Below are 27,123 nucleotides of genomic sequence, written 5' to 3' on the forward strand. Positions count from 1 at the left end.
AATGTATATTTCCAATCTGGTCCTTGCATAGGTACGGATGTTTGCATTAGGAGGTTTTTATGTAAGTTCTACAAAGATGCCCCTAGTAGTATGAAAGTTAGAGAACGGACAAGCTCAAATCTATGGCATTTAGTGATCAAGTTGCCTTGACCTTTGACCTTTTGACCTGAAAATAAATAGAAACCTTCCTTTTTTGAATGGAATTATGTTATGTAAGTCTCACAAAATTGCATAAAAGAGTAGGAAAGTTAGAGAACGGACAAGGTAATTGTGGACGCCGCAAGCCCACCCGCCTGCCCGACTGGATGCCTATCCTTCGCTAATTTAATTCGCAACTCGGCTAAAATCAACACGAAAATGAAATCTCAAGCGTCTGGACTGTACAGAAAGTTAAAGTGGTAATGAAATATGTAGGCAGGATACACAATTCCTTTCAAATGCTATATTTGTCTATGGATTTGGATACATCAATTTGCAAAGTGTTTTTTTTGTATATCTCAATATCTTCCAGGACCGAAACAAAACACCCTGGTGGATTTCTGGGCGATGATATGGCAGGACAATGTTAGTCAGATTGTGATGTTGACAAATCTTAAAGAGGGAGTCAAGGTAAATCTTTACAGTAAAGAACCTCTCAGGGATTAAAGATTGGAATTGAGAAAAGCTATAGTATACGTGGAGGTACATAACCCAATGTACTTTCAGAGATAGAATCTAGGGTCGGATCCATAGAATGTTTAAAGGGATGAATTTCAACATTAGAAGGTACTTTTCCAGGCCGTAATCTGGGATTTCACCCGTCAATATGTTTAAAAACACAGCACGTTCCTTTATTCGAAATTGTCCTACCCTGTGGTTGGGGGTTATAACCGTTATTCTCATCTAAATCCTTCACTTCAAATTAATTATGTGTTAATGATCAACTGGAATAAGGTGCAGAAATGAATAAGATAAACACAGTAAAACTTTAATCTCAAAAACGGAATCAGTCGAGATGTGAAAAAGAAAATGAAAACGAAACTTTGTAAAGATGGGGTTGAAGATCAGAATATTAAAAAAACCTTGTGTGATAAAAATAGAGAGCAAGTTATCTTATATGTGTGTGACAGTTTGACATATGTAACTTCAAGGTTTTTAGGAGTCATTTCGAACAAATTGATGCTTGGACATTTTATTCAGTTTATTACTATTGTTTTGTAACGGTCATTATGGTCATTTAAAGATGATTTTACTGTGATTTTCCCCCACTGAATCAAATTAATATCCAAGTAACATAATTTACTATTACCTCCATGATATGGTAATTGACTAATGATATTATGTTATTAAGGAAAGTTCAATATCGTGTCAGTTATAATGTTTGCATGAAAACCTATTTCTACACGATTGATATTACGAGTGGTAAAACAGGATCAATAAAATGCTGACATTGAATACCTTTGAGCGTAGAAATACATCTTCAGCTTGAACAAGTAGAATTTTAAAAGTATTTTTGTTCATTAACTATAGACATATTTAAAGTATTCTAATTTAAAATTAATATTGATGAAATGAATGCTATTTACAGATAAAGTGTACACAGTACTGGCCAGAAGAAATGAAAGCCAGAGCTTTTGGACAACTTGTGGTCAAATCTGTGGAAGAGAAAAAATATGCGTTTTACGTCATCAGAAAACTCTCCGTTTCACACAAAGAGGTAATATAGACTGTTTCTTAAATAGATACAGTTTGCATGGGCGAAATAATAGAAAACCAAGCAATAAAATGAAATCATCTTGTCGAATAATTCAAAACAAATATCTATATCAATCTATATTCCCATACATCTATACACTTGTTAACATTGTTCTGTATTTTCAGCTCAAAAAGTCCCGCGTTGTCACACAATATCACTACACCTCCTGGCCGGATCACGGGACTCCAGATCCGCTCTGTTTGGTTGTTTTCCATGACCACGTGACGAGGACAAAACCCAATCAAAATAAAGCACCGATTGTTGTACATTGCAGGTAAAAAAGTTGCTTCAAGTTTGATAAAGGATATGAGGTGAAATGAATTGAAAACTTTGTGCTTTTTATATGGACTTGGTATTTTTCAGTGCCGGAATAGGGCGGACTGGGACATATATCGCCCTGGATGCTTTGTATAAAGCCGGGAAGGCGACGGGCAAAGTCAATATAGCGGAATACGTGAAGACAATGAGGGCAAATCGAATGAACATGGTCCAAACCTATGTAATTCAACCTTAGTTTTCTTATACGCCGTAATCATTGATGTATATTATCTTTCAATATGAATATTTATGAATATTATGAATAGTAAATGCGAGTTTGAAATATTTGTGGAGAAGTACATGGTTTGAATTAAGAATTATTCCTTTTATCAAAATGAAAATATGGGGTGATATATCATATACATGTAAATCTTATACAGGTACCAATTTTAATGCACCAGATGCGCATTTCGACAAATAATGTCTCTTCAGTGATGCTCAACCGAAATGTTTGAAATCCGAAATATGTAATAACAAAAAACCTGATAGAAATGATCAAGAAAAATAATTTAATCCTTCCATCTTATCATGTATTCGATTTTGCTAATCAGTCGATTTCCCATTTCAGGAACAATACATGACGGTGTTTCTTGCTCTGAACGAATATTTTAAATCTGCTGTTGACACCCAGAGTCTTAATCAGTTCATGCAGAAGGCAGAAAATTTGGCGGGAGACCAGGCAGCCAACCAGACGACAATTAGGAAGGAGTTTGAGGTGCGTTTGGATTCACTTGAATTTGTATTAAACTAGTTTAAGCTGGTTGATTTGTGTGTGTTGAAAATAATAGAACACTGTAGAAATACAAGCTCATGGCCAATGTAAAATTTTGGGACCACTAGATGTGCTCCAGTTTCTGTCATCTTGCCACAAATGCTTCCGTTTGTTGCCCGGAATTGTTCTGACATTATTAATTGGAAAGAACACAATCTCCCCGATTTGTTTTACGACAGAAAATTCAATAGAAAGGATTTTACATGCTACAGTAATTATGTTATTTTTAATGTACAATGCCCCGGACTGGTCATGAATTGCACTTTTTGTAGCATATTGAACATATTCGACTGTAATGACGTAGTTTGTGACATCACAATTACAAATGAGCAGCGCCAATGTTTACTTATCCTTTTCGTCCCCGTTGGGACATAAGGCTTCAACAAGTTGTCTCCATCTACCTCTGTCCTTTGGGAATCCTGTTCTGGGGCATTTACAGTAATTATGTTATTTTTAATGTACAATGCCCCGGACTGGTCATGAATTGCACTTTTTGTAGCATATTGAACATATTCGACTGTAATGACGTAGTTTGTGACACCACAATTACAAATGAGCAGCGCCAATGTATATCGTGCTTTTGTGACAAAAATATATTTTTTGTGTTCAACAATACATAACAACCAGTCATCCCCCTAGCTCTGAAATACTTTTCTAATTTCCTATCATTACACTGATGAAGCCTGGCATTGTCGACAGAAGGGTTTTTTGTATAAAATATGGTCGTACAGTTATATTTTGTACGTACTTCAGAAATGAAATATTGAAATCTTATTTTGTTTTTCAGCTCTTGATGAAAATACGACCAATGTACACGCCAACAGATTATAAAATTGCTAGCCAACACAATTCGAACAAAAACGGATATGATTTATTACCACGTGAGTATTATGATTTTACTTTTTATTTTCAGAAAATACGATATCATACCTCCTCGTTCTAACTATGGAGAACGACTCACATATTAAGGGTATCAATTTGGATCGTATATATTAGGATCATTGTTGTGTTGGAAAATTTTATTTTTGTAGTATTCAGCTGCAATTGTGGTAAGGCACCACTACAGTATGATCAATAAGTTTGAAATTGCATAACCCACATTAGATGTGCGTGATGATGATAATTCAGAGCTTTGGATTGATATGACTTTAGTCTAGTTTCATCTAAACACTATTTTATGATGATAATTCATGATAATATCAGACAACAGGCCGTGTCTATTTAAGTTCTCTCTATAAATTTGGTTTCCTTATTGAGAGAAGTAAAACTTAGATGAGAATTATGCAGATGATGAGTTATTGATATAAAGACACAAATTATTTTCTACATATTATCAAATGTTCCAATATTACAAGTTCCATTGGTTTGTAGTTTGCTTCTTGATCACGCGAGATGTTATATCAATGCCGAAGTACTACAGCAATTTAACATTATTATTTGCAGGCAATTTTTGTATGAAGTATTACAAAATGCTTAGGTAGACTGCTATTGAGAAATGCAGATTTTTTGTAAATACGATACCTTATTCTAACGTTAAATTTTGATGAAGATGTAATACAGAGTTTAGCATAGAGAAATGTTTATAACAATTAGTATTTTTCTAATCAATTTAGTTGACAAGTACAGCTTATATCTAACATCATCGGTTGCAAAACGTGGAAACTTCATCAATGCCATCCATGTCCCTGTGAGTACGATTCAGACAAGAAATATTAACATTACAATGCTATACCCCCAAAGTATCTAAAGTGCAACTGTGCCTTATTTATTCTCCAGTCATACACAGATGATAGGACCTTCATAGTGACGAATTATCCATCAGCAGAGGGCGCTGTGGACTTTCTTCGTCTGCTCAATGACCATGAATCCAATACCGTGATCTGCATGGATCCGTTACGTGAAATAAAATCGGTTTGTATTTGTATTAGAATAATCGACATGCAATATGGATACCCGTTTTTTGAAATCACTTTCAAGAAATTGATTAGTATGTCGGGTAATGGTGAATACTTCAATTTCTTGATTGTCGCTTGTATCTTTGTTAGGTTTGTTTCATTTAAAGTCAAATGCTATTTATAGAAAAATACATGATATATCCCGGAGTCCATGTTTGTTCTACTCTCAGTTTTGTATTCTTGTAAAAAGATTTATGAGATTAATCAGCGTACGTTATATTCACCGTTTCCACTTAACATCATTGCATACAGGACTTGTATCTAGCTGAATATTTCCGTATATCGTTAACGTATTTTGAATAGAATGTAAGCTAGCCAGGTGAAACAGTAGTTTCATGGCTATTCATATACAGCAGTGATCTTCATATTAAGTGTTTTTATCTTTGCTTCAGTCAAAAGCATGGTTTCCAGATGCAGGTTCGACTAAATCCTTGGCGCCTTTTGAGGTGCGTCATCAGTCTGAAAAAAGCACAGATGTTAAGATCACCACAGCACAGATTTCAAGAGATGAGGTGAGTGAGACGTTTGTATACGCATCTGTTACAGACCATAGTTGCCTCTTAGAATACCTCCAAACATGGTCAAGGAAAAACGATCCTGATATTTCCCTTAATGTTTGGACGTTTTCGTGCGAGACAAAACGTGATATTTTTCATTAAATGCGGGCCAGTTTTATTGTTACTGCAGCTGCTGTGTTGAATTGTTGTCGTGCTGTACGGATATTAAGGCTAGAAACCAGACAATGATTGCTGTAGTTACACATACTTACATTTCTTGTAGACATATCAGATCTTTATTCATTTTAGGAGACTCCTCAGCTTATAACAATAGTAGAACCACAAGGACCAGTGCAGTCTTCCGGAACTCCTCGTGACACTTCGTTTCTCCGAAACTTAGTGTCATTTGCTCAGAATCTCTCTACAGAATACCCAATCACTGTCGTCAGCAAGTAAGAAAATAAAATTCTCTCTCTCTCTCTCGGACAATGTAAATGATATATTATGCTACTACTAGTCGCGGTAGCTTAGTGGTTACAGCATTTATGTCGTGATCGGGAGGTCATATCCCCCTAGTATGGCCGCGTCGAACCTAATACCTAAACATTGTGGGTTCAATGTTTGTGATAATGTATATCTAATGAAATGTGTCTTGTTTTGAATGGCACCACATTAACGGTGGGCAGTGAACAGTGTAAAGTTATAAATAGTAACAACACCGGTATCGTGATCCAAAAATAACTAAAATAAAATAGATAATTGAATAGAACTTTTTCTACAAGGAATTCTACGCTAAATTATACGTTGAACATTATCTAGGTTTTAGTTAAGGACTGTCGCGATGTACCGGTAAATAAAACACTTGATGTGGCTGTTGAAAACTCGCACCTAATCTATCTATTAAACTATCGCCACACAATACCCGCTGAGTGGTACTTCCAAGGATTTTTCTGCGGACAGTGCGACAAGAAGCACATGAGGTTTGACTTAATCGATGACGTTGGTATCGTTTACAACTGCATGTATTCACGAGGAAATGGCTATCATTACAATTTGTAAAGATATCATTGGCAAAATCATTGGAAATGTAGATATTTTTAAAAATCAATTTGAACTATATACTTTCAAACGAGTTTGTATTCCTGAAGTACAGGGATCTTGGAGAGTTAGATAAAAGGAGGAATGTACTAAATTTTATTAATTAAAAACACTATATTAATCAAAGATTAATCTATTTCCTACATGATATGCATTATACAATGAATGATCACAAATAAATTAGGTCTTTCTGGGGATAAAGTACCTATATATCCCCTGACCCATGTTTGTGGTATTGCAATGGTATTAAATGATGACTTTGAATACATAGTTTTAGCAGAACACACTGATCAGGAAGGTAATCTGCGTGTACTTGAATTTAAAGTGCTCAATAAGTATGTTAGCTCATAAGTGAAAATATATACGGTCCAAACATGGATAATCCAAATTTCTATCGCTTAGTTTCAAATCTTTTCCACTTTGAAGGTGACGTCGTTCTGAACTGCGATTTTAATCTTGTTCAATGCATAAATCTGAACAATTGTAACTTTGATAGTAAAAAAGGTAATATATATTTTATCAATATGGAAGATATCCATGGTTTGACTGATCCTCCGAACGTGAAATTTAAAGCGAGAAAAATATATCCTTAATTGAAAACTAACCATACTAAAAAGCTAGACTGCATTTTTCTAATATCTAATGGATTAATGGCATTGTAATACAGCTGGAATTAATCTTGGGTACAGGCCACATCATTCAATAAATAATCATCATATTACATTTACGAAATTCAACAAAAGAAAAGCTTATTGGAAATTTAATTACTTACTCATAAAGAATGAATCATATGAAAATATCATTTTATAAAATGAAAAATACAAAATCCATTGAAAATATAAAGGTACAATATGCAGCAACCCCATACAACCCTTTAATGGTACATTTTACAGAGTATGCAATACCACAGTGAAGAATGCTGATATCTGATGGGATACGATTTTTGTCATATACATGGTGTGTAGAATAAACAGTATATAAGAATGAGAATGAAACTAAGAATCAGAATACCCAGTAAAACGTATTCCACAGATGTCGGGTTAGGCAGTTTCTACTGTATGTTTAAATATAGTTAGGTGATTAGGTATTCATGAAACAAGTACTGTATGCTACGAGGTGTAACAGCATTTTAAATCTCTAGAAAAAAGATGCATTGCAAAACATTTATGATCTTTCAGACACATGGATGATTCTCCCGGAATCCTATGAAAGCTTAATGTAACTCATACGAATGTTGAAGAACTTCTTAAAGCTTTTATCAAAAACTTGCTTGCTAGAACGAAAAGGAAACTCTAGAAAAATATTGTCGAAGTTTAGAAAGAAAGAACGAATTTGTAAATTAAACTGTAAGCCAACTTTTGTATACCAATGAATTTACCTGTATCATGAGTTCTCCATCTGACGTTTTATTGGAAATTAAGAAATGTTCCAAGAATTATATTTTTGTTGCGATAACAAGCTGGTGTGGACTTGGGCACTATCATCAATAACTGAAATATCAATATATTGAATATGAAGGTGTAGACATACCAATATATTGAATCTGAAGGTGTAACAACATATGAGGAAGATTGCTGTTATAACAACCGCTTAAACATGAAAAATAATAAGGCCTGGTTGTATTCCCTACAAAATATTTGTTTTCCAATTCTCGATTACTTTCTAATAGAATTAAAATGACACATGATGTCTTAATTAATAGTAATGGAAAGGAACTGCTCAAGGGCATTCCTACACTAGGTGAACCAGAATTTATTAGATGTCTACTTACGAACAGAAAAAGGTCCAGATTTATTGATGTCTACAAAACACTATGAGTCAAAATGGGAAACTAGTTTAGAGCTACGACCAGAATTTATTTGAAACTTTATGTCAATATAAAATCAACTGCAGAGGATATAAAACTTGTATCGTTTAATTACGGAATCATTTATTGGGTACAATGCATATTTGTATTCAATCCATTAAAATAAAAAAACATCATCTATGTTCAATGTGTGATGTAGAACTGTGAAAATTGAAACATTTATTTGTATTTTGTCCTTCATTCACTAGAATATGATAAGATTTATCATATTTGATTGATTGATGTTTTCTGCCACACTCAACAATTTTTCACTAATATGGTGGCGCCCAGTTTTTAGTGGTGGAAGAGAGAACCCAGATACAATGTACCTGGGAAGAGACCCCCGACCCTCCGAAAGTAAACTGAGAAACTTTCCCCCTTACCGGCGCGAGCGGGATTCGAACCCGTGCCGACAGAGGTGAGAGGCTTTGTGATTTAGAGCGCAATGCTCTAACCATTCGGCCACGGAGGCCCCAATCATATTTAAAATTTTCGAAATCTGACAAAAGAATCGAATTTAATGTGATGTTTGGTCTTACTGAACACGTCTTCCGAAACTGTTGATTGAAGTTGATGTATGTTTTGATTTTATTGTCAAACGGTATAGAAATTCTTGTAATTTCTTATGTTTTCTAATTATAGCCAATAAAGGGGTGGGGACAAATTATTTACCGAGTATTGTAGTTTTCCGAAAAATGAAACCAAATGTTACACAGCTATCGGAGTGGTCAATCTGGCGTCGATTCTAGTATATTGTAATTATTGTAACAGTAGTACCTTACAAAAAGCATTAAATTGTACACTATCCAACTCGACTGATCTGGGAATCTCTATCGATCACAACATTTCCATGTATTTCTCTTGAATTGTTACAGAGATGGCGCCATGCTGTGTGGTGTTTTCTGTTCGGTGTATAACGTGATACAACAGCTGAAGATGGATGACAATATTGACGTCTTTACAGCTGTACGACAACTGCAGACAAGGAGACCAGAATTCTGTTCTACTCAAGTATGTACTAGTCCACCACTACTAAGTATGTACTAATCAAACACTACCAAGTATGTACTAATCGAAAACTACTAAGTATGTACTAATCGAAAACTACTAAGTATGTACTAATGGGGCAACTACTAAGTATGTACTAATCGAATACTACCAAGTATGTACTAATCAAAAACTACTAAGTATGTACTAATCGACTACAAGTTAGTATGTACTAATCGAACACTATTAAAAATGGACTAATGTGCAACTACTCAAGTTTGTACTAATGGGCTACTACTCAAGTTTGTACTAATGGGCAACTACTCAAGTATGTACTAAAGGGTCACTACTAAATATGTACTAATGGGCAACTACTAAGTATGTACTAATGAACCACTATTAAGTATGTACTAACCAACTACTACTATATATGTACTAATGTACCACTACTAAGTATCTACCAATGGGCAACTACTAAGTATGTACTAATCGCTCGCTACTAAACATGTACTGATGGGTTGCTACTAAGTATGTACTTATCGACCACTACTAAGTATGTACTAATCGACTACTACTAAGTCTGTACTAATCAACCATTACTAAGTATGTACCAATTGTCAACTATTAGATATGTACTGATGGACCACTACTAGGTATGAACTAATGAGTTACTGTTAAGTATGTACTAATGAGTCACTATTAAGTATGTACTAATGAGTCACTATTAAGTATGCACTAATGAATCTCTATTAAGTATGTACTAATGAGTCACATTAAGGATATAGTGATGAGTCACTATTAAGTATGTACTAATGAGTCACTATTAAGTATGTACTAATGAGTCACTATTAAGTATGTACTAATGAATCACTATTAAGTATGTACTAATGAGTCACATTAAGGATATAGTGATGAGTCACTATTAAGTATGTACTAATGAGTCACTATTAAGTATGTACTAATGAGTCACTATTAAATATGTAATAATGAGTCACTATTAAGTATGTACTAATGAGTTACATTAAGGATGTACTAATGAGTCACTATCAAGGATATAGTGATGGTCCATCACTAAAAACTTCAAAAATTCTGTTTCAACGTACAATCTATAAATAGACCCCTGCTATATTGATACAAAACTATGTGACCATCCTTTTTGCGAGGTTGTCAATAAACTATTCCTTGCAAATATTCTTACATATGGAGTACGAAGTTATACACAATGCTTACTGACAATCTCAGTTACTAGTTCGTGTATTTTATCAAAATTTCGGATTTTCACTAACATAGCTCTTGGGAGCATTTGCTGACTAGAGTCTATGATATACGCAATGCTTACTGATATTCTCAATTACTAGTTCGTGTTTTTTTTATCAAACTTTCAGGACGAGTATCTGTTGGTGTATAGAGCTGTTTGTGACTACCTCGAGGCTACATCAGAAAACGTATACTACAATCAATAGAGGAGGACGGGGCGTGCTGCGTTGTTTTAATTTCTCATTTTATGTTAGCGTTGATGATTTGTCATTTGATATTAACGTTTAGAAATAGATTGTTTTTATCACCCTCTATTGTAATTTTATAGTTTTATTACGATTTCGTTGTTATATGTATTTTATAGTTTAAAATGTTGATGTGAGAGAGATTGAGAAAATAGGAACGAATGTAACAAAATAAATGAGAGAAACGTTTTTATGGAAGATAGGTTAGAATACGTTCAATATTTAATACACAAGATCATGCATATTTCACAATGAGTATCACATTAATATATGATATATTCCTAGGAGGAGTAAGCATCCCCTGGCTATATGTAGTACGTTTCTATGCCAAAATGGCAACATATGCAATTGTGGATTGAACAAAAGCATGATTTTGAAAGACAATATTTCAATGAATATGAACATTTGACTCTGGTGGATTTAAACTCAGTATGTGTGTTTCAGTATCTCTTTATCCACTGAGGAAAGATGACAAACAAACAAATCGAACGATACAATTAATTCACAAAACATTTAAATCGCCGTCATATGATATGTATCAAAATATTCGTGTCATGACCCACCTTATTTGGTAATTTTTTAAAACCATTATATACTGTTTTGCAAATACGTATTTCGCCAATAAAAAGAACTATTACAAATACGAGATCATAGTCTTTAATATATTTTTCATATACCCTATTCTTCACCCAAGGATTTCACATATAAAATATTGTGGACTTTGGTAGAGACTCCCAGGATTATTATAACTACGTTGCCATTATCATGCTACGTGTAAAGGAGGATCTAAAGATGTAACGTTTCTTCACTTTACACACAATTCAATTAGCAAGGCTCGGGGACCTGATCCCGATGGAGCCACAGAATCAGTGATAGAATTTCACTACCCTACACTCAATTTGATGTCCAGCACTCGGGAAGAATTTTAAACAAAAACTCCAGCCTCCAGCTGTGTGAGCCATATCCAGGGCCTCAAATCCAGGGGCCACGAATTACACAAATTTGTTAAAGGTAGTAACTCTTGTCATCAAGATAATACAGTTTTTATATGACAGCACGTACAGTAAAAGAAGTAGAGTTTTAAAATAGTTCAATCTTGACTGTGTTGGCCGTTTCTCTCAGCTTTCTGGTGCGAAGGGAGATTACCCCCCCCCCCCATTCCAACGCTAATTATGATTAAAATTAAAGGCCTGAAGCTCCATAATGACATCCGGTTTTGATATGGATGAAAGGTGTAAGGAAAGACATAATTAAACAACATTTTTGATATTTTAGTATTGGTTGTTCACCATGATGAATTAAAATTCATTCAATAAAGTCGAAATTGAATTTATTACTAAAAATGAGAAACTGCAACAACCAGTAAACCATTGACTTAGTGTTTGTTAATGCAATTCAGTTCTAACCTCTACAAGTCAGAAGTACAACCCTTTCAATTCATATCAGACCAATATCCAATGTGTATGGCAACTATTGAAGTCCTTGTGTCTTTTAAAGCACTACACTTATAATTATAATATTTTTAACCTTACAATTTTCTCCGATGAAGTTATGGGTAGTATTTTAGTTTATCCTTTCAAAATGGGTACTTAAATTATATTTAAAACCTTGGAATCTTATACAGCTGGAAACTAGTTTCTACCAAAATGTCGGAATTGTAAAACATAATATTTCTTCCATTCTTTTTCTTTAATGTCCATCAGATTAAATCTTCGAAATCAGCTTTAAATAAAATTTATAGCACCTACCAACAAACTAATGGTTATATAATGTTTTAAAATTGTTTAGACGGCAAACTGTCGTTAATTGGAAATTGTACTACAATAATGATAATGTCAATTTCGATACTTTTTATTTAACTATGTTTTATCAATCATTCTCTTTCATTTGTAAACATTTTGTTTTCTATGCAACATGCTAATATTTTGCCTTCAAAATGTCCTTAATTGGAAATAAATAATCATATCATACATCACTGTGAAATCCACACATATTATTGTACACATTGCGCGTTCATATTTGTGTAAAAGAGGTCAATAGTATATCCACATTAGTATTTAAATTGCTCTTACATTATCACATCATGATATTTAGATCTCTTGCACAAACACGGAATATTGGACACTACAATGCAGCGTGATGCGGACAGCTGCACGTTTAAGTGGCTGTGGTTATGTATACAGCTAATCCGAACTACCCCAAACTGTAGGGGGTTTGCCTGTGGTCATCACCCTCTATATTTTGAAGTGTTGTCAATGCTCATGGAAGCCTATAAAATTACCGTTCTATCGACATCTAGTATGCCATGCTTCGTTCATCACCAACACTACAACGATGACGAGAAATGTCGTGCGGCGTTTGTCTAGCGGACATATTTTCGCTAAGGACAGCGAGTTCATGAATTAAATTGTTAATACATATGGATATAATTAATATGAATTTTCTTCATGCTGGTTGCTCGGTTTTCACACGTGTATATGTGGCGTATAAAGTACAGCGTGAAAGTAACATCCCCATAATCGCTAGATGCGGTTTATTCCAAATACAATAAATGAACCCATTTCTTATTTGCATTTAAATCTGTATAACCTAAACTAAATTCACTTTGTATTCCTAGCACTATGAACTGGCGTGAAAATGTCCTCCAATTGAAGTTATCTGCCCTTTATTCAGACCTGCATGTACCTGTGTGTCACAAAATGCTATTTCTATTTTCTGTTGTTTTTCTTCTTCTTCTTTTGAAGAGATCTTAGTATTTTCTACTTGGAAATCATTCAAAACTCTGTTTGATTCCATTACCAATATTACCTATCAGATATAATGTTATTGTCACAGTTGTAATTTATCTAAAATATATCTATTCACTACATTGACACACATAGTCAATTGAATACAAACTATCTTTTGAAGTATGTGAAAGACAGGTGTGAATGTTTTTATTATACTTTCATGTAAAATACTCGAACCTGATTGATCGAGAAGCATTTGAAAAAACATATTGTTACCCTCTGAGAACAAAAAACACGCGTCCCAGGGTGATAGTATCTAGCAACGGGTAACAGTACTTGACAACGGGTGATATTATAAAAAATTATCACATGCGTCAAATTTATGCGCGTACGGTTCGCCGTAGATTGCTAGACGACGTCGTTTGAGCGTTTGTAATAAACGCGAGTACCCGCATCGAAATACGAAATATCGCATGACAGTGATTGATCAAATGTCAACAGACGTAAGTTTTTCTGCTTTTCAGTTTACATAACATTCAGTATAATAAAACAAATATTGCATGTAGCTGAGGGTAACATTGAAATTTTCTCCCCTCGAGAAACCATTGTCAACCTCGGCTACGCCTCGGTTGACAATGGTTTTCTCAGGGTGAAAATTTTCAATGTTACCCTCAACTACATGCAATATTTATATAGTATTATACAGATGGTAATGATTATAATTCTAGTTCAACTCTACCTTTGAATGACTTGTGCTCTGAGTTCAAAATACTCAATATATTTTACGGAATACTAATTAAATACGCATGTTTTACTAAAGCCTTTTCACACAATCGTGGATGAGAGGCCGTATCATCCCGGATGGTCAATCCGTGATGGTCCTTGACGTCATCACCGTGTACAAACCGTATATACACCCGGTGTCGTCCGCTACCATCCGGTGTTGTAAGCCAAACCAAGAAAAAATTAAACATGTTTAAGCCCTTTTCTGACGTTCACGGATCGAGAGATGGTCACCGTCGGATGCAAATTTCTAGCCACCCGGGGAAATCAGATTTTTCTCCCCTGCGTTTATAATGACTGTCCGTGTAGTGACCGGAAACGATCCGTGTACAAACCGTGGGCATCTGTGTTCTTAAGCAGAAAATGTTCGTACATAGATGACCCCTGACTTTACACGGTTCCTTCGGTGGCTACAGGGACTTTTCTTCCGGGGAAAATTTAAATATGTTTGATTTTTTTCCGGTTTTACTTAACCAAGCCGGATGGTCCCGGACGACGCTTGATAGATATACAGTTTGTACACGGTGATGACGAATTGTCACGAAACATCACGGATTAACAATACGGGATGATCCGGCGTCTCATCTGTGAATGTGTGAAAGGGGCTAATTTTTCCCTAATCGTCCCAAGAGAAAATCCTAACTATTGATCCGTGTATTTACAGTGTACCTCCGGGTATCAGTCGAGAAATCCGTGTAGCCACCGAAGTAAGCGTCTAAAGTCCAGGATCATCCGTGTTTGAGACTTTTCTGATGAAGAACACGGATGTCTACGGCTTCTACACGGATTGTTCCTGGTAACTACACGGGTAGCCACTATAAACACGTGGGAGAAGGACAGGGATAATACATGGACATCCGGGTATCCCCGTGAAACAACCATGGGTAGACCGGCAGAAACCGTGATATTCCGTACGCTCCGTGATCATCCCGGCACCGACTGGAATTTTTTTTCAGTTGACGTACTGGTAGCTGCCGTGCTTATCCGTAGGGAAACCGGCGTTGTCCATGTCTGCATCGTGATAAAACCGTGTTGACATCGGTATTACGAAGTCACAGAACCCAACGACGCTGGGTTTCCCCTGGATGACTAGAAATTTGCATCCAGTGTCGACCAGTTCCTGATCCGTGAATGTATGAAAGGGGCTTAACCCGTGTACTATACAATGTAAGTAACCAACCAAAATCCACACTCGAAGTTTTATACCTTTATGGTTATATAGGAGAATCGATATTGGCTACATCATGTTGATTCACTCGTTCATGAATCGGTGTAACGATATTTTTCACATTTGTGTAGCAATATTCCATTATCACCTGCATATGGTGTTTGTATATCTCGGCTGGTTCGATATGCAAGAGCTAGTTCTGGGTATAGTCAGTTTTTAAATCGAGGTAAGCTACTGACAAACAAGTTGATGGTACCGGGATTTCAACAGTCTCGATTGAAGTCAGCATCTCGCAAATTATATGGTCGTTATAACGATCTAGTTCGTCAATACAACCTTGAATTGGGTCAAATGCTGTCTGACGTGTTTCATACCGATTGTTAAGCCGTTCTTGGCACACTGATTTGACTGCGGATAACTCCGTTTACCTGATCAGGATATAGGGCTCACGGCGGGTGTGACCTGTCAACAGGGGATGCTTACTCCTCATAGGCACCTGATGCCACCTCTGGTGTGTCCAGGGGTCCGTGTTTGCCCAACTATCTATTTTGTATTGCTTGTAGGAGTTATGAGATTGATCACTGTTCGTTATCTTCACCTTGCTTTTCACTCATTATACTGGATGCCTGTTTTCCCCTTCTATTCTTCAAATAATAAATAATTTTTCAAAGACTGACCCAAACAAAACAATGACCCTGCGACTCTTTATCAGTTTAATTTCAGGTGAAAGTTTCTGAAAATGATGTAAGTGGATTCTCCAGATTCTACATGACAAACTTAATTGAGTACAGTATCGGTATCCTCATCAGAACTAACTTCTTTAGATTTAATTTGAGTAAGAAAATTTCATATACTGAATCTATTTCCCTTCTTTCATGTAAAACTTATACGGTACCAATTTTGATGCACCAAATGCGCATTTTTACAAATAATGTCTATTCAGTGATGCTCAACCGAAATGTTTGAAATCCGAATGAATAGAGAATTTGTGTAAAAGTCCTTTTATAAACAATAAGACTTGTATTTTCAATGTATCATATTTGCTTGAACGTTACCTCCCTTCTTTTCTTGAATTTTCATTTTATTATTCTAAGAAATTGTATGACTTTAAACCCTCATCCTCATTATTCTTTACCACACAATTGAATGAAACACTGGCTGCGGAAAGGCCAAAGCATAAAGGCTATTTTTTTTAAATGGATGTTGAATATGATTTATAGGTACACAAAATTGTTTTATAGGAGTTTTTTCTTTCCAAAAATGCTGCTATTAACTATGTGCTTATCAATTTCGTCAAAAATCTTGGGCTTCAAGACACTCCTCACAATAGAAATTTCCATTAGACAAAACACTGGTGTTTTTCCACTTCAAAGGTATTATAGGGGTTATGAGATTGATCAGTATTGGTTATCTGTTAGTTATCCACACCTCTTGTTTTGACTAGCAAGCATCTGGGCATGATAAGCCCTTTCAATTAGCCAATCAGATTGCTAGGAGATTGGTAATTCGTTACTTTGACGTGGATGAAAAAAGTTTTAACAAACTAACGGCTTGATTTATTAAACAAAACCACCACTTCCCCTCCACCCCTATTTCTTTTTCATAATCACATGTACATGTATCATGGGTTTGGTGGCAGCTGCTGCTTTTTAATCGGAACCTTTCTGCTATGGAGTGTTTTTATTATGTATGGTAGCTATTTTGTTATGCGGCTGAGAAGTTTTAAAATGTACGATCAATATTTGTGAAAAACTTCATCCCAGTCCCAGTTGTTTTATTATGTAATTATTTACGTATAATATTGCTGGGATGAAGTATTTTGAGTCTATATTCAATGTATCATGCATACCGATTGTTACACGTAGGTCGTTATTAGCACACTGATTTTGACTGCGGATGACTCCGTTTACCTGATCAAGATATAGGGCTCATGGCAGGTGTGACCGATCGACAGGGGATGCTTACCCCTCCTCGGCATCTGATCCCACCTCTGGTATATTCAGGGGTCCGTGCTTGCCCAACTCTCTATTTTGTATTGCTTATAGGAGTTATGAGATTAATCGCTGTTCGTTATCTTCACCTTTCATTTGCTTTAACCTTACTTCCAATATTTGCATGAATTGTCATTTATTCATTTAAGAGAATAAATGACTTCCAACCCTCGTCCTTAATATCTCTTTCTACACAATTGAATTGACTTCGGATATGGGAGCTCATCTTTTTTAACCTAAGAAAAGGATACTTTTGTATAAATGAATAGTTCCGTGGAACATGTTCTATGTAAGAGACTAAATATGTCACATGTATTCAGAGCGCCTTTAGCAAATGAATAATTGAATAGTTTCTTTCATCAACAGGGGACTCAATTAAAGTAATTCCATCCTCATATTACGTATTAGGAGTTTGCGAAATCGATTATATATTTAGAATTACAGTCAAACTTGTCTTAGTGGCCATTTGAAAACAACGGCCACTTCCGAACAACGGCCACTCTCAATTCCTCCATGAGTGTCCTTATATATATATATATATATATATATATATATATATATATATATATTAAAATTAAAATTATTTCAGGTTTTTTTTTAACTTCACATGAGTGGAATGTCTATACCCCGAGTATACCTCCTTGAGTGTATATTTATACAAGGGATGAATCCCAAAAACAAAAATCGCTAACTTAAATTTTTATTCGTATTTTGTTTTATATTCTAAGGGCGATAAATCTGACAGAATCTTACGATTCCGGTCTCGATCGATCGAGGAAAGATCATAGTTTGTAAAAATACCTAATTCATGTTTGCATCGGCAATGGATATGAAGAAGCATGTTCTGTTGTTTTCGAACCATAGGAACTTTTCCTCAATCACCAAAAATAGAGAAAGCGTTCCTATTGGTCAATTCAATTGTACACCAAACCCAAACTCAAAGGCCTCTCGGTCACCTGAGTATCATATACACAGATCAAGTATTTAGTTTTTATACCACATGTTTGAGAGCAGATACCATTTTTGAAGATTAATTTTTAATAAAAGAAAAAATTACCAGTGCCTGCAACGCCCGTGATAATAAAAAAAAAACCTGATAGTACAGCATAAGTGCGAATTGAATTTCCCAATGAGAATGCGCTTTTTATTTTGGTCGATTGAGGAAAAGTTTCTGTGGTTCAAAAACTACAGGAAATGCTTTGGTTCTTCACATTTATTGCCGGTGCAAACATATATTGGGTATTTTTACAAATTATTATCTCTTGTCAATCGATCGAGACAGGGTTTGTTAGATTTGACCTTCCTGAAATATAAAAATTTGAAGTTACAATTTTTAGGATTCTGGATTCCTTCCTTGTGTAAATATAGAAGAAAGAGGGTCAATTCGTGACGAGCCCCTGTGCTGAGATTTTTTTTCAAAATGACTGTATACATAACTAACGAATTATCGATAAAACCAAATTTATAAAGATACATGTATGTTTGTTCTTAAAGCAGGTAATGAACCTTCGACACAAAGATCCAATGAAAGACAGTTCCATAAAGCAGACTTCTTTTCAGCTAAATTTCATTTTACAGAGGGTTTGCGATTTTTTTTTATCATAATTCTTTTTAAGTTAATTCTATTCATACGTTTATGAACATTACTTCAATTGTTCAAGTGGATAAAAGTTAAGTCAATGAAATAGTTCCGTTACTGAGCAATCTAGCCCTCCGAACTGAAACTTGCAGCTCATACGCAACACAACTATTTTACACAAACAATTAAAGGTTCCACTTAAATGCATTTCAAGTAGGTTTATATCTCCCTATCTGTTGAAGAGTTATATCAATCCCCATTCCACTTCCTGGATCGTAGTGAGTCCTTATCGCACCAGCAGTACAATAACACAGCACAATGGCTGGTCAGATCACGGCGTTGTTGTTTTGTCTCTGTGAACTTGTCTACGTAACGAATGTTGCCTTTGCTTACGGTATCTCATTTTGAACCGTCTTAAGGATCATAAAATAGCTTTGCAATGCAAGCTTTACATACATGGCAACTTTCATCAGTGTTTTCTATGCTCTAGTTGCACATCATTTTATTTTGCAGATATAATATATCGATGATTCCTAACAAGAATATGGTTCTCAATTTTCCAAGGGCGGTTGTAGAATTTAATCATATAGCGATAAACGTCTACTATTTTTGAAAATCGGTATTTATGAGTGTTAAAATTCATCTTTTATCCATTGTCATGGTAATAATTACCAAAGAAAATTTAAGTGTTTGTTATGTAAAGGTCCCACTTGAATGAATTCCAAGTGAGTTTATGTCCCCCTATCTCATACGGCGAACCTCATCAGATCCTAATTTCCTTCCTGGATCATATTGTATCTTTTATAGCGGATTAGCAGTGCAATAACACAGTGCAATGGCTGGCCAGACCACGGCGTTGTTGCTTTGTCTCTGTGAACTTGTCCACGTAACGAATATTGCCTTTGCTTACGGTAAGAAAATTTAATTTCTTATTTCTGCCACAGAATGAGTGAGATATTAATCAACTCGGTGCATTTTGTATGGAAAGGTCCAACTTGTGTGTGCCGTGGTTAAAATCGGCGAGAAGTTTTAGCATGTATATATATTTCTATATATATATATCGTAAATGACAGTCTTTAACAATAAAAACCCTTGCTTAAGAATTAAATCAATAGTGTCCTATCATGTATTTTAAATCACCCGCCGGTAGCACTGTAAACATGACAAATCACGAACAGTTAAGTTTTGAGCCGTATTAATTTGAGCCCGTTCTTTCGTAAGAAGAAATTGAGAAAAGAGGACGGTCAGTCGAGTCGCAGACCAGGCAGACGGTAAACGTTTCTCCATACAAATGTCTCAAACCTCAATTTGTCATTATGCAAATGATGGATCCACAGTTTACGTAGTCTTTTCTTTCCAAATGACTTGTTTGTGTCGGGAAATTTAAAAGAAAACTTTTTTTCACATCTTTCCTTCGCATTAGTGCAATTACCTGCTTGACAGGAAGGCATCAACATATTATTCGTTAGAGCTACCACATACACATCTTTGATGATCTTAGAATCTCATCAAAACTGGAACAGACGGTGTGACGTCAAAATTATTGATTTTTGTTGACTTGAATACAAAAGAGTTACAATGTACAAATTATGGTAGCCTCTATAGATCGAGGGAATTTCAATTTTTAACGTTTTGAAATTAGTACTGAAGTTTATCTAGGCCGTATATCAACAGAATAGTATGACACATATTTATCATATGATTAATCCTATCATTTATCATGTAAAAATCTTTGGGTTGCCCTTCCCTTTAATGAAATGTTTTCCTTCTCACATCTCTGAATGTCACTTCCACCTGTAAACTTGTAGAATGGAAATATATTAAATTCTTTTGTCCACACACATCTAAATGTTCACTTATGTTGAATTTGCCTGTATTCCGGGTTGTGGATATGCTGTTTGTGGACCTGCACGCGAACGTGAAGCGGATTAATTATTTCCCCAATATAAATTTTTTTGCATGCAGGACGTGTAATGCCAAACAGGACATTTTTGCTATCGCACGACATGTTGGCACTAACTTTAAATATCCGTCCGTTAAAGCTATAGTGTGATTCTTCCGTGATGTAGTGACAGGTCCCGCATCGTGGATCCCCACACTTATTGACATTGCGTCTCTCTCTCTCTCTCTCTCTCTCTCTCTCTCTCTCTCTATATATATATATATATATATATATTTATATCTGTGTGTGTGTGTGTGTGTGTGTGTGTGTGTGTGTGTGTGTGTGTGTGTGTGTGTGTGTGTGTGTGTGTGACTTGGCTAGATGGTCGAGCGGTCTAGCACGCTGGTTACATGTTGCTAGGAGATTTACCATGATGGTCCTCTCTGTTGTGAAATTTACTTCATTTATCCAAGCGTGTTTCCGTAGTCCACCAATTCTCTCATTGTGCTACTTTAAACGCAAAGACAATCCTCTCTTGCAAATATTTCCCAGTCCACAATAGTATGGCCACTTCTAATCCTCGGTTCCCTCTAACATAGTTGGGTCAGTGGCCTAATGGTTAGGCTGTCAGACTCTCGACCGAAAGATCGTGGGTTCGAGTCCTGGCTGCGGCAGGGCCGACGTTGTGTCCTTGGGAGAGGCACTTTACATGGATTTTCTCACTCTACCCAAGGGTAAAAGGGGTACCTGGCTATATACAATGAAAGATATTGTTAGAATGTTACATGTAGTGCTCTAGCGCCTGTAACGGCAGCTTGCACTATATGCTTCCCAGGAAACTGAGAATGTTCTAGATTGATATAAGGTATGTCAGGGTAATAGTGTATTGTAAAGCGCTTTGAGCAGTATGCGCCTATTATTATTGTTTAATATTATCTTAAATAAAGTACCCAGTAACATGTAGCTCTTAAACCTAGAAGTAAGTACTACCTGCTTTAATTGTAGATAACTTCTTGAAAAGTTGCGGAAATCGCATTGTTACAATGCCGAATGCTACAACTCCAAACAACACAGTCCTTACTGTAAGATTTGTCCTCCACTTTTTTTAACATATTCATAATTGCAAGGGTCGCATTTGCCACTCAAGTTTCCTAGATGTCCCGAATTTTTCAGGCAAGCAATTAAAAATATCCGTTCGTCACAAATTTCATACAAAACATCATATAAGACAAAGGATATTATAATGCTAAATGAAAGGTGATCAATCCCAAACCTTCTATAAGCAATACAAAATAGAGAGTTTGGCAAACACAGACCCCTGGATATACCAGAGATGGGATAAGGTGTCCAGGCTTTGGGATCATGAAACTGTCTTAAAGTTTAGTCAAAATTTTGACTTTAAATTACGACTGATCGTAGTTAAGATTACTGACTTAAATGGATCACAAAACGAACTTAAGCAAACCTTAACTAAGATTGTCGTAACTTAAGTCTAAGTCTAGAATCTAAATTTGTTATGGCAACAAGAAACTCTTTTGCGTAGAGGTAACAATAGAATATAAAATATAAATGACTTAAACAGCATAGTCAGTGTCTAAAACGTCTAGTTTATGATCACTAATGCTGATCCAGCACATACATGTAGCAACATCCCACCCCTCTTGTCAATAAGAATTTTTATTCGTTGTTACAATGTTTGATATATTGACCCCGTCGCCTACCTCTTTTTAAAAGAAGTAATGGATGATAGTGGAAATGTAAGAGTGATTGAAGCGAAATTTCTATTAAATTCAATGTCTTTAGGCCTATTTATTTTTGTCGACTGCGTGCGTAGCAAATTCGGGCTCGGACTGCACATTATTCATGTCCAAATACAGACTACAAGTCTAATCACAAGTAATGGCTGTTTCCTTCTTCCATATTGTCAATTAAAAATCTAAGTATGAAGCAGAAATGGACGGTCATAGCTCATGTTTCCAAAGTATGCAAAATTATATGCATATTGTCTTTCTTATACATATAGTAATTCATTCTAGTAGTTAATAGTTTGCAGAAATATTGCGATAATTAATCACAATACGGTTTTAAATGTAAGCCCCTATTTCAATAAATATCCGTAATTAATTAGGTAGTCACGTGGTACAATGACGCCACATGTGACCTTTGATCAACTAATCTTAAAAGTAGTGTTGAATATCTTTAAAAACCCAGCTTCACTTCACTTTAGACAACATTTAGGTCGATGTTGACAAATTTTCCGAGTCTTAACATTCAAACCCTAAATATTTTATCCACCAGTGCTTACAAAATGCGAAGTAAATACCCAAGAATGTAGCGAGGAAAGCAAGTATGAAATCGGCAGTTGACAATAAATATTTTCATGAGTACACTATTCCTTCAATCATTTGTAATTGGTGTTATATCTATAATAAAGTGTGCAATTATTATTTATTTTTAGATTAGAAATATTATTATGTATGTTACATCGTTGACAATTAGGCATACTCTCACAGGTCCATTTAAAAAAATAAACAATTTTTAAAAGCAAATTTAAAGTGGAAATCACGACACTTTATTCAATAAAGTAATATCATTTTCTTTTTTAAAAAAGAATATGTAATCTACACGTCATTATGTACCTCGTGTTGTGAGTTCATTGTTTATTGTGAAAATATCATAATTCAATTTAAAGTTAGGAATTGCATAAGTTTACTATTTTTGAATACATGTTTCGATCTTGAAATTTTTGTAAATGTTTGTGGTGGGAGGAACTGGGAGCACAAGTATAAGTTGGTGTAAAGTCCGTTTTACGATCCTATGTCATGTATGAAGTGATTCACCAACATTTCGATCACTGCTTGCAGTGGGCAAAATACACATAACCGTTATCCATTTTTCAGACAATATTGCTTCAGGGAAATCTACACGGCAGCTGAATCCTTATAATTCTATTTCTAATGTATGGGGAGCGAATCTAGCGGTGGACGGCCAGAAATCAAACTTTTCTTCTTTAGGAGGACAGTGTACGGTATCTGACAATAATAAACGAACAGCGAAGTGGTGGGTGGATCTAGGAGGTGTTCTCAGTATACATCACATGACTATATACTACAGGACGGACAATGTGGCCTGGGGTAATTTTTATGAATCATTTCATACTTGGTAAGGATCAGTAGTATGTCATCTATCAACACGTAAATTACGAACCGTCTCGTAGTATACATCGCATGGACAATCAGACCTAAGGTAAAGTCTTTGGTAATCTATATATCGGAGTAAAAAGAGAATACCGAACGTCGAAATTAGTAACTACATGTTTGGAACTTTATCTCATTCGTGTGGTGCATATTGCTAGTTTGATATACCATAGCTCTGTCAAACGCCCGTTGTATATACCACTTCTGGTCCGAACTACTTTGGAGATCATTCCTCCTCAATGTCCCCTAATTTCCTATTTATCAATAGGATGCATGAATTAAAAACAAGATTTTTTGCAATCTTTCCAACAATGTTTATCCTATTTAACGTATAAACAATATATTAACTAATTTTTTGATTGGTTTGTCAAACAAAAGTTTTGTATCAACTCTATTCGAAAAAAGAACAAATATATGAATCTGAAAGCGGCAAACACGTATCAGAAAACATTGTATACAAAATTGCAAGAAAATAGCATTGCACTCACTGACATAATGCAAGTCACACAGTTCATAGAAATGTAGAAACCCAAAACAAATACTCTGAAATTACGAATCGACTAAAAATGTGAACAAAAAATAGAAATCAACAAGTATTGTCACCAAGGTAACAATATGGCTAGGTGGACGCACACGATCCATCAACTCTTTCAACAACAGCAGTAGGTCAACATGTCAAATCTCTCTTATCTGGATCCATTTTAAAACAAATGTGAACATATTTACCATATTTACAGGACGTCCTATCCCCCAATACTCTGGAAAACACGTGATAATTGAATTTAAAACCAACAAAATTCCAATAAAAAGACTTTATTTAATACAAGAATTGTTTCAGTTGAAATAAAATATTATCAATCCATAGCAGTTGATTGTTGATATGATTTCAACACGGTTTCCAGCATACGCCAACGAAAAAAAGTTTTGAAAGAAAAATAATAGTTTGAATGAAAATGAAGTAATTACTAGCTTTAGTTATCTAAATGCCTTGTAAAACAAATTTATTTCATAAGTATGAATGCAAATAAGTGTAACTATATGACTTGATCGCATTATTTCTTTTTCCGCGTGTGATTATGAACAAGCACGTCTATCGGTAATGATACGTTGGAAATGATTTGAATCAGCTATTTTGCTGTATTGGGAATCATCTCAAAACTTGTGATAGAAAGAGCAAATGAGATATGATGTTTGATCTATTCAACGAGTTTAAACGGTTATTTATTCGCTCGGCAATCTTCGCGAATAGAGTTACCATTTCAACGAGTTCGTTAATAGATAATACTTATAAAGATAATGATAAGGCATATTACCGAGATTTCCTTTTCTAACTGATCATTTGACATACTTTCGATATAGAAAACGTATAACTCCCTATCAATTATAGAAATGTATGTTTTGTGCGCGTACTGTATAGATAGATAACAAGTCTCTGAACCGGTAGTAGAAAATGCAGCAGGCTTGCGATGTACACACAAGACAAACAGTCAAAAATTAAATCGATTTTATGGATAATTGTTGTCATACATATCTCCTAGGTTTGAAAACGTGCTTTTAATCATCTCTGAAGTAAATTCTGCAACAAGAGATAAAGAATTCTCAATATACTCAAACAATTTTAACAAAATTTTACTTGTAACGATGATTTATTTTCCGGATTGCATGTTACATGTAAAGTTACTTAAAACAATACGAGCTGTAACTGACGGTATTTTTTCAACTATCCAATTATTCACCAAATAACACCTACTGGTTTCAGTAATATAATCCCCAAGATCTGAAGAAAAATTCTGCAAAATAAACAAGGGAATATGTTTGAGAGCACACCTACAATGAGCGTTTCGTATAAACCGCCATTGTGTCGTATACACGGACATGGGAACGATGATTGCCGAACATAATCGGGTTGCTGAGACCGAGGCCATATACAGAGACGGAAACTGACGCGAGTAACGACACGTGTCGTTTGATTTAAAATATTACGTTGTTTCATGAATGACTAGAAATACTATGCAAGTGTAAAAAGGTAATAATTACGCAAATGTACCACTCAAATGAAATTTTGATTGTGAATTCTATAAAATTGGCATGTTAAACTGTTTACAAATCTAACACGTGCTCAGTGTCTCTCTTTCGCTTTTTCCGACTGGTGACCTCCAAGGTCAATGCACATCGGAGGTTACGAGCAGGAATTACTGACAGGATGACAATGATTCATGAATATATATTTTCTGCTGATTTGACGGACTTATTGCTTCAGATTCACTTTGATTCTATTAAGTTATATATATTCAATCACATATATGTTGACTATTTGTTCTTTTATTTTTTAATTTATTTTCCGTCAGTTACAGCTTGTATTGCTTTAATATAACGACCATGTAATTCCATAATAATACAGTATACGTATACAAGATACGACTTTAAATGTTACTGTTGATTCATTGTCATTACGACATTTCAAAGTCGTTTGTGACATTTTCACGTACGTTTTATGTGGTAATTACCATATGTATGAATTATCATTATCTTGTACCCTGATATTTTGACCTCGTTCTTATCATTATATTGCACCTTGACCTTTTGACCTCGTTGGGCTTCCTAATAAAACCAATAATCATTCATGATTAATCTTAAAGACATAATGAAAGTCATTTTGGTGGGAAAATATTTCTCAACCCAAATCATTTTATCCCTTTCTAATATACCTATATATGAACGATATTCCTTAACTTTGAAATGGCATCATGTTTGTCAAAAGTTGCACTTGGTGCCAGCTTGTATAGTAGATTGTCCAGGAAATAAAAAAAAAAAGAAGTAAAAAATCGGGTACATAATTTGAAGATTACAATCGTTTAAATTAGGAAATAAATGCTGCTGAATACATACAATTTTAGAGAATGACTTGTGTGAGACATTTTGATTCCTTTTAATTTTTTCAAATAAATTGAACCTTTACTCTCCCTTTAGTAATATATTACGTGTATTACGTTAGTTAAAATTTTAATCCACACTCACGTTGCGATAAATAATACAAAAAGACGTTATACATATTCTACCTCCTCGTATTTAGTAATTACGGG

At 35.0% G+C, this 27,123-nt stretch overlaps 2 protein-coding genes across 2 annotated transcripts in view; both read left to right on the forward strand.

The window, feature by feature from the left end:
* LOC125661590 (receptor-type tyrosine-protein phosphatase T-like) overlaps positions 1-11,356 on the forward strand; it is a 41,031-nt gene extending 29,675 nt beyond the window's left edge. The window contains exons 17-28 of the mRNA XM_056146965.1: positions 512-609; positions 1,568-1,696; positions 1,861-2,009; positions 2,099-2,234; positions 2,622-2,768; positions 3,613-3,706; positions 4,439-4,512; positions 4,602-4,736; positions 5,173-5,292; positions 5,587-5,729; positions 9,097-9,232; positions 10,594-11,356. Coding sequence (XP_056002940.1) covers positions 512-609; positions 1,568-1,696; positions 1,861-2,009; positions 2,099-2,234; positions 2,622-2,768; positions 3,613-3,706; positions 4,439-4,512; positions 4,602-4,736; positions 5,173-5,292; positions 5,587-5,729; positions 9,097-9,232; positions 10,594-10,671 — 1,439 coding nt within the window. The 3' untranslated portion in view covers positions 10,672-11,356. The remainder of the gene's footprint in view (positions 1-511; positions 610-1,567; positions 1,697-1,860; positions 2,010-2,098; positions 2,235-2,621; positions 2,769-3,612; positions 3,707-4,438; positions 4,513-4,601; positions 4,737-5,172; positions 5,293-5,586; positions 5,730-9,096; positions 9,233-10,593) is intronic.
* Positions 11,357-19,795: 8,439 nt separating this feature from the next.
* Positions 19,796-27,123, forward strand: part of LOC130046609 (receptor-type tyrosine-protein phosphatase T-like) — a 41,676-nt gene continuing 34,348 nt past the window's right edge. The window contains exons 1-2 of the mRNA XM_056146966.1: positions 19,796-19,871; positions 23,744-23,977. Coding sequence (XP_056002941.1) covers positions 19,796-19,871; positions 23,744-23,977 — 310 coding nt within the window. The remainder of the gene's footprint in view (positions 19,872-23,743; positions 23,978-27,123) is intronic.

The sequence above is a fragment of the Ostrea edulis genome, chromosome 8, assembly GCF_947568905.1.
Source record: "Ostrea edulis chromosome 8, xbOstEdul1.1, whole genome shotgun sequence".
NCBI lineage: Eukaryota > Metazoa > Mollusca > Bivalvia > Ostreida > Ostreidae > Ostrea > Ostrea edulis.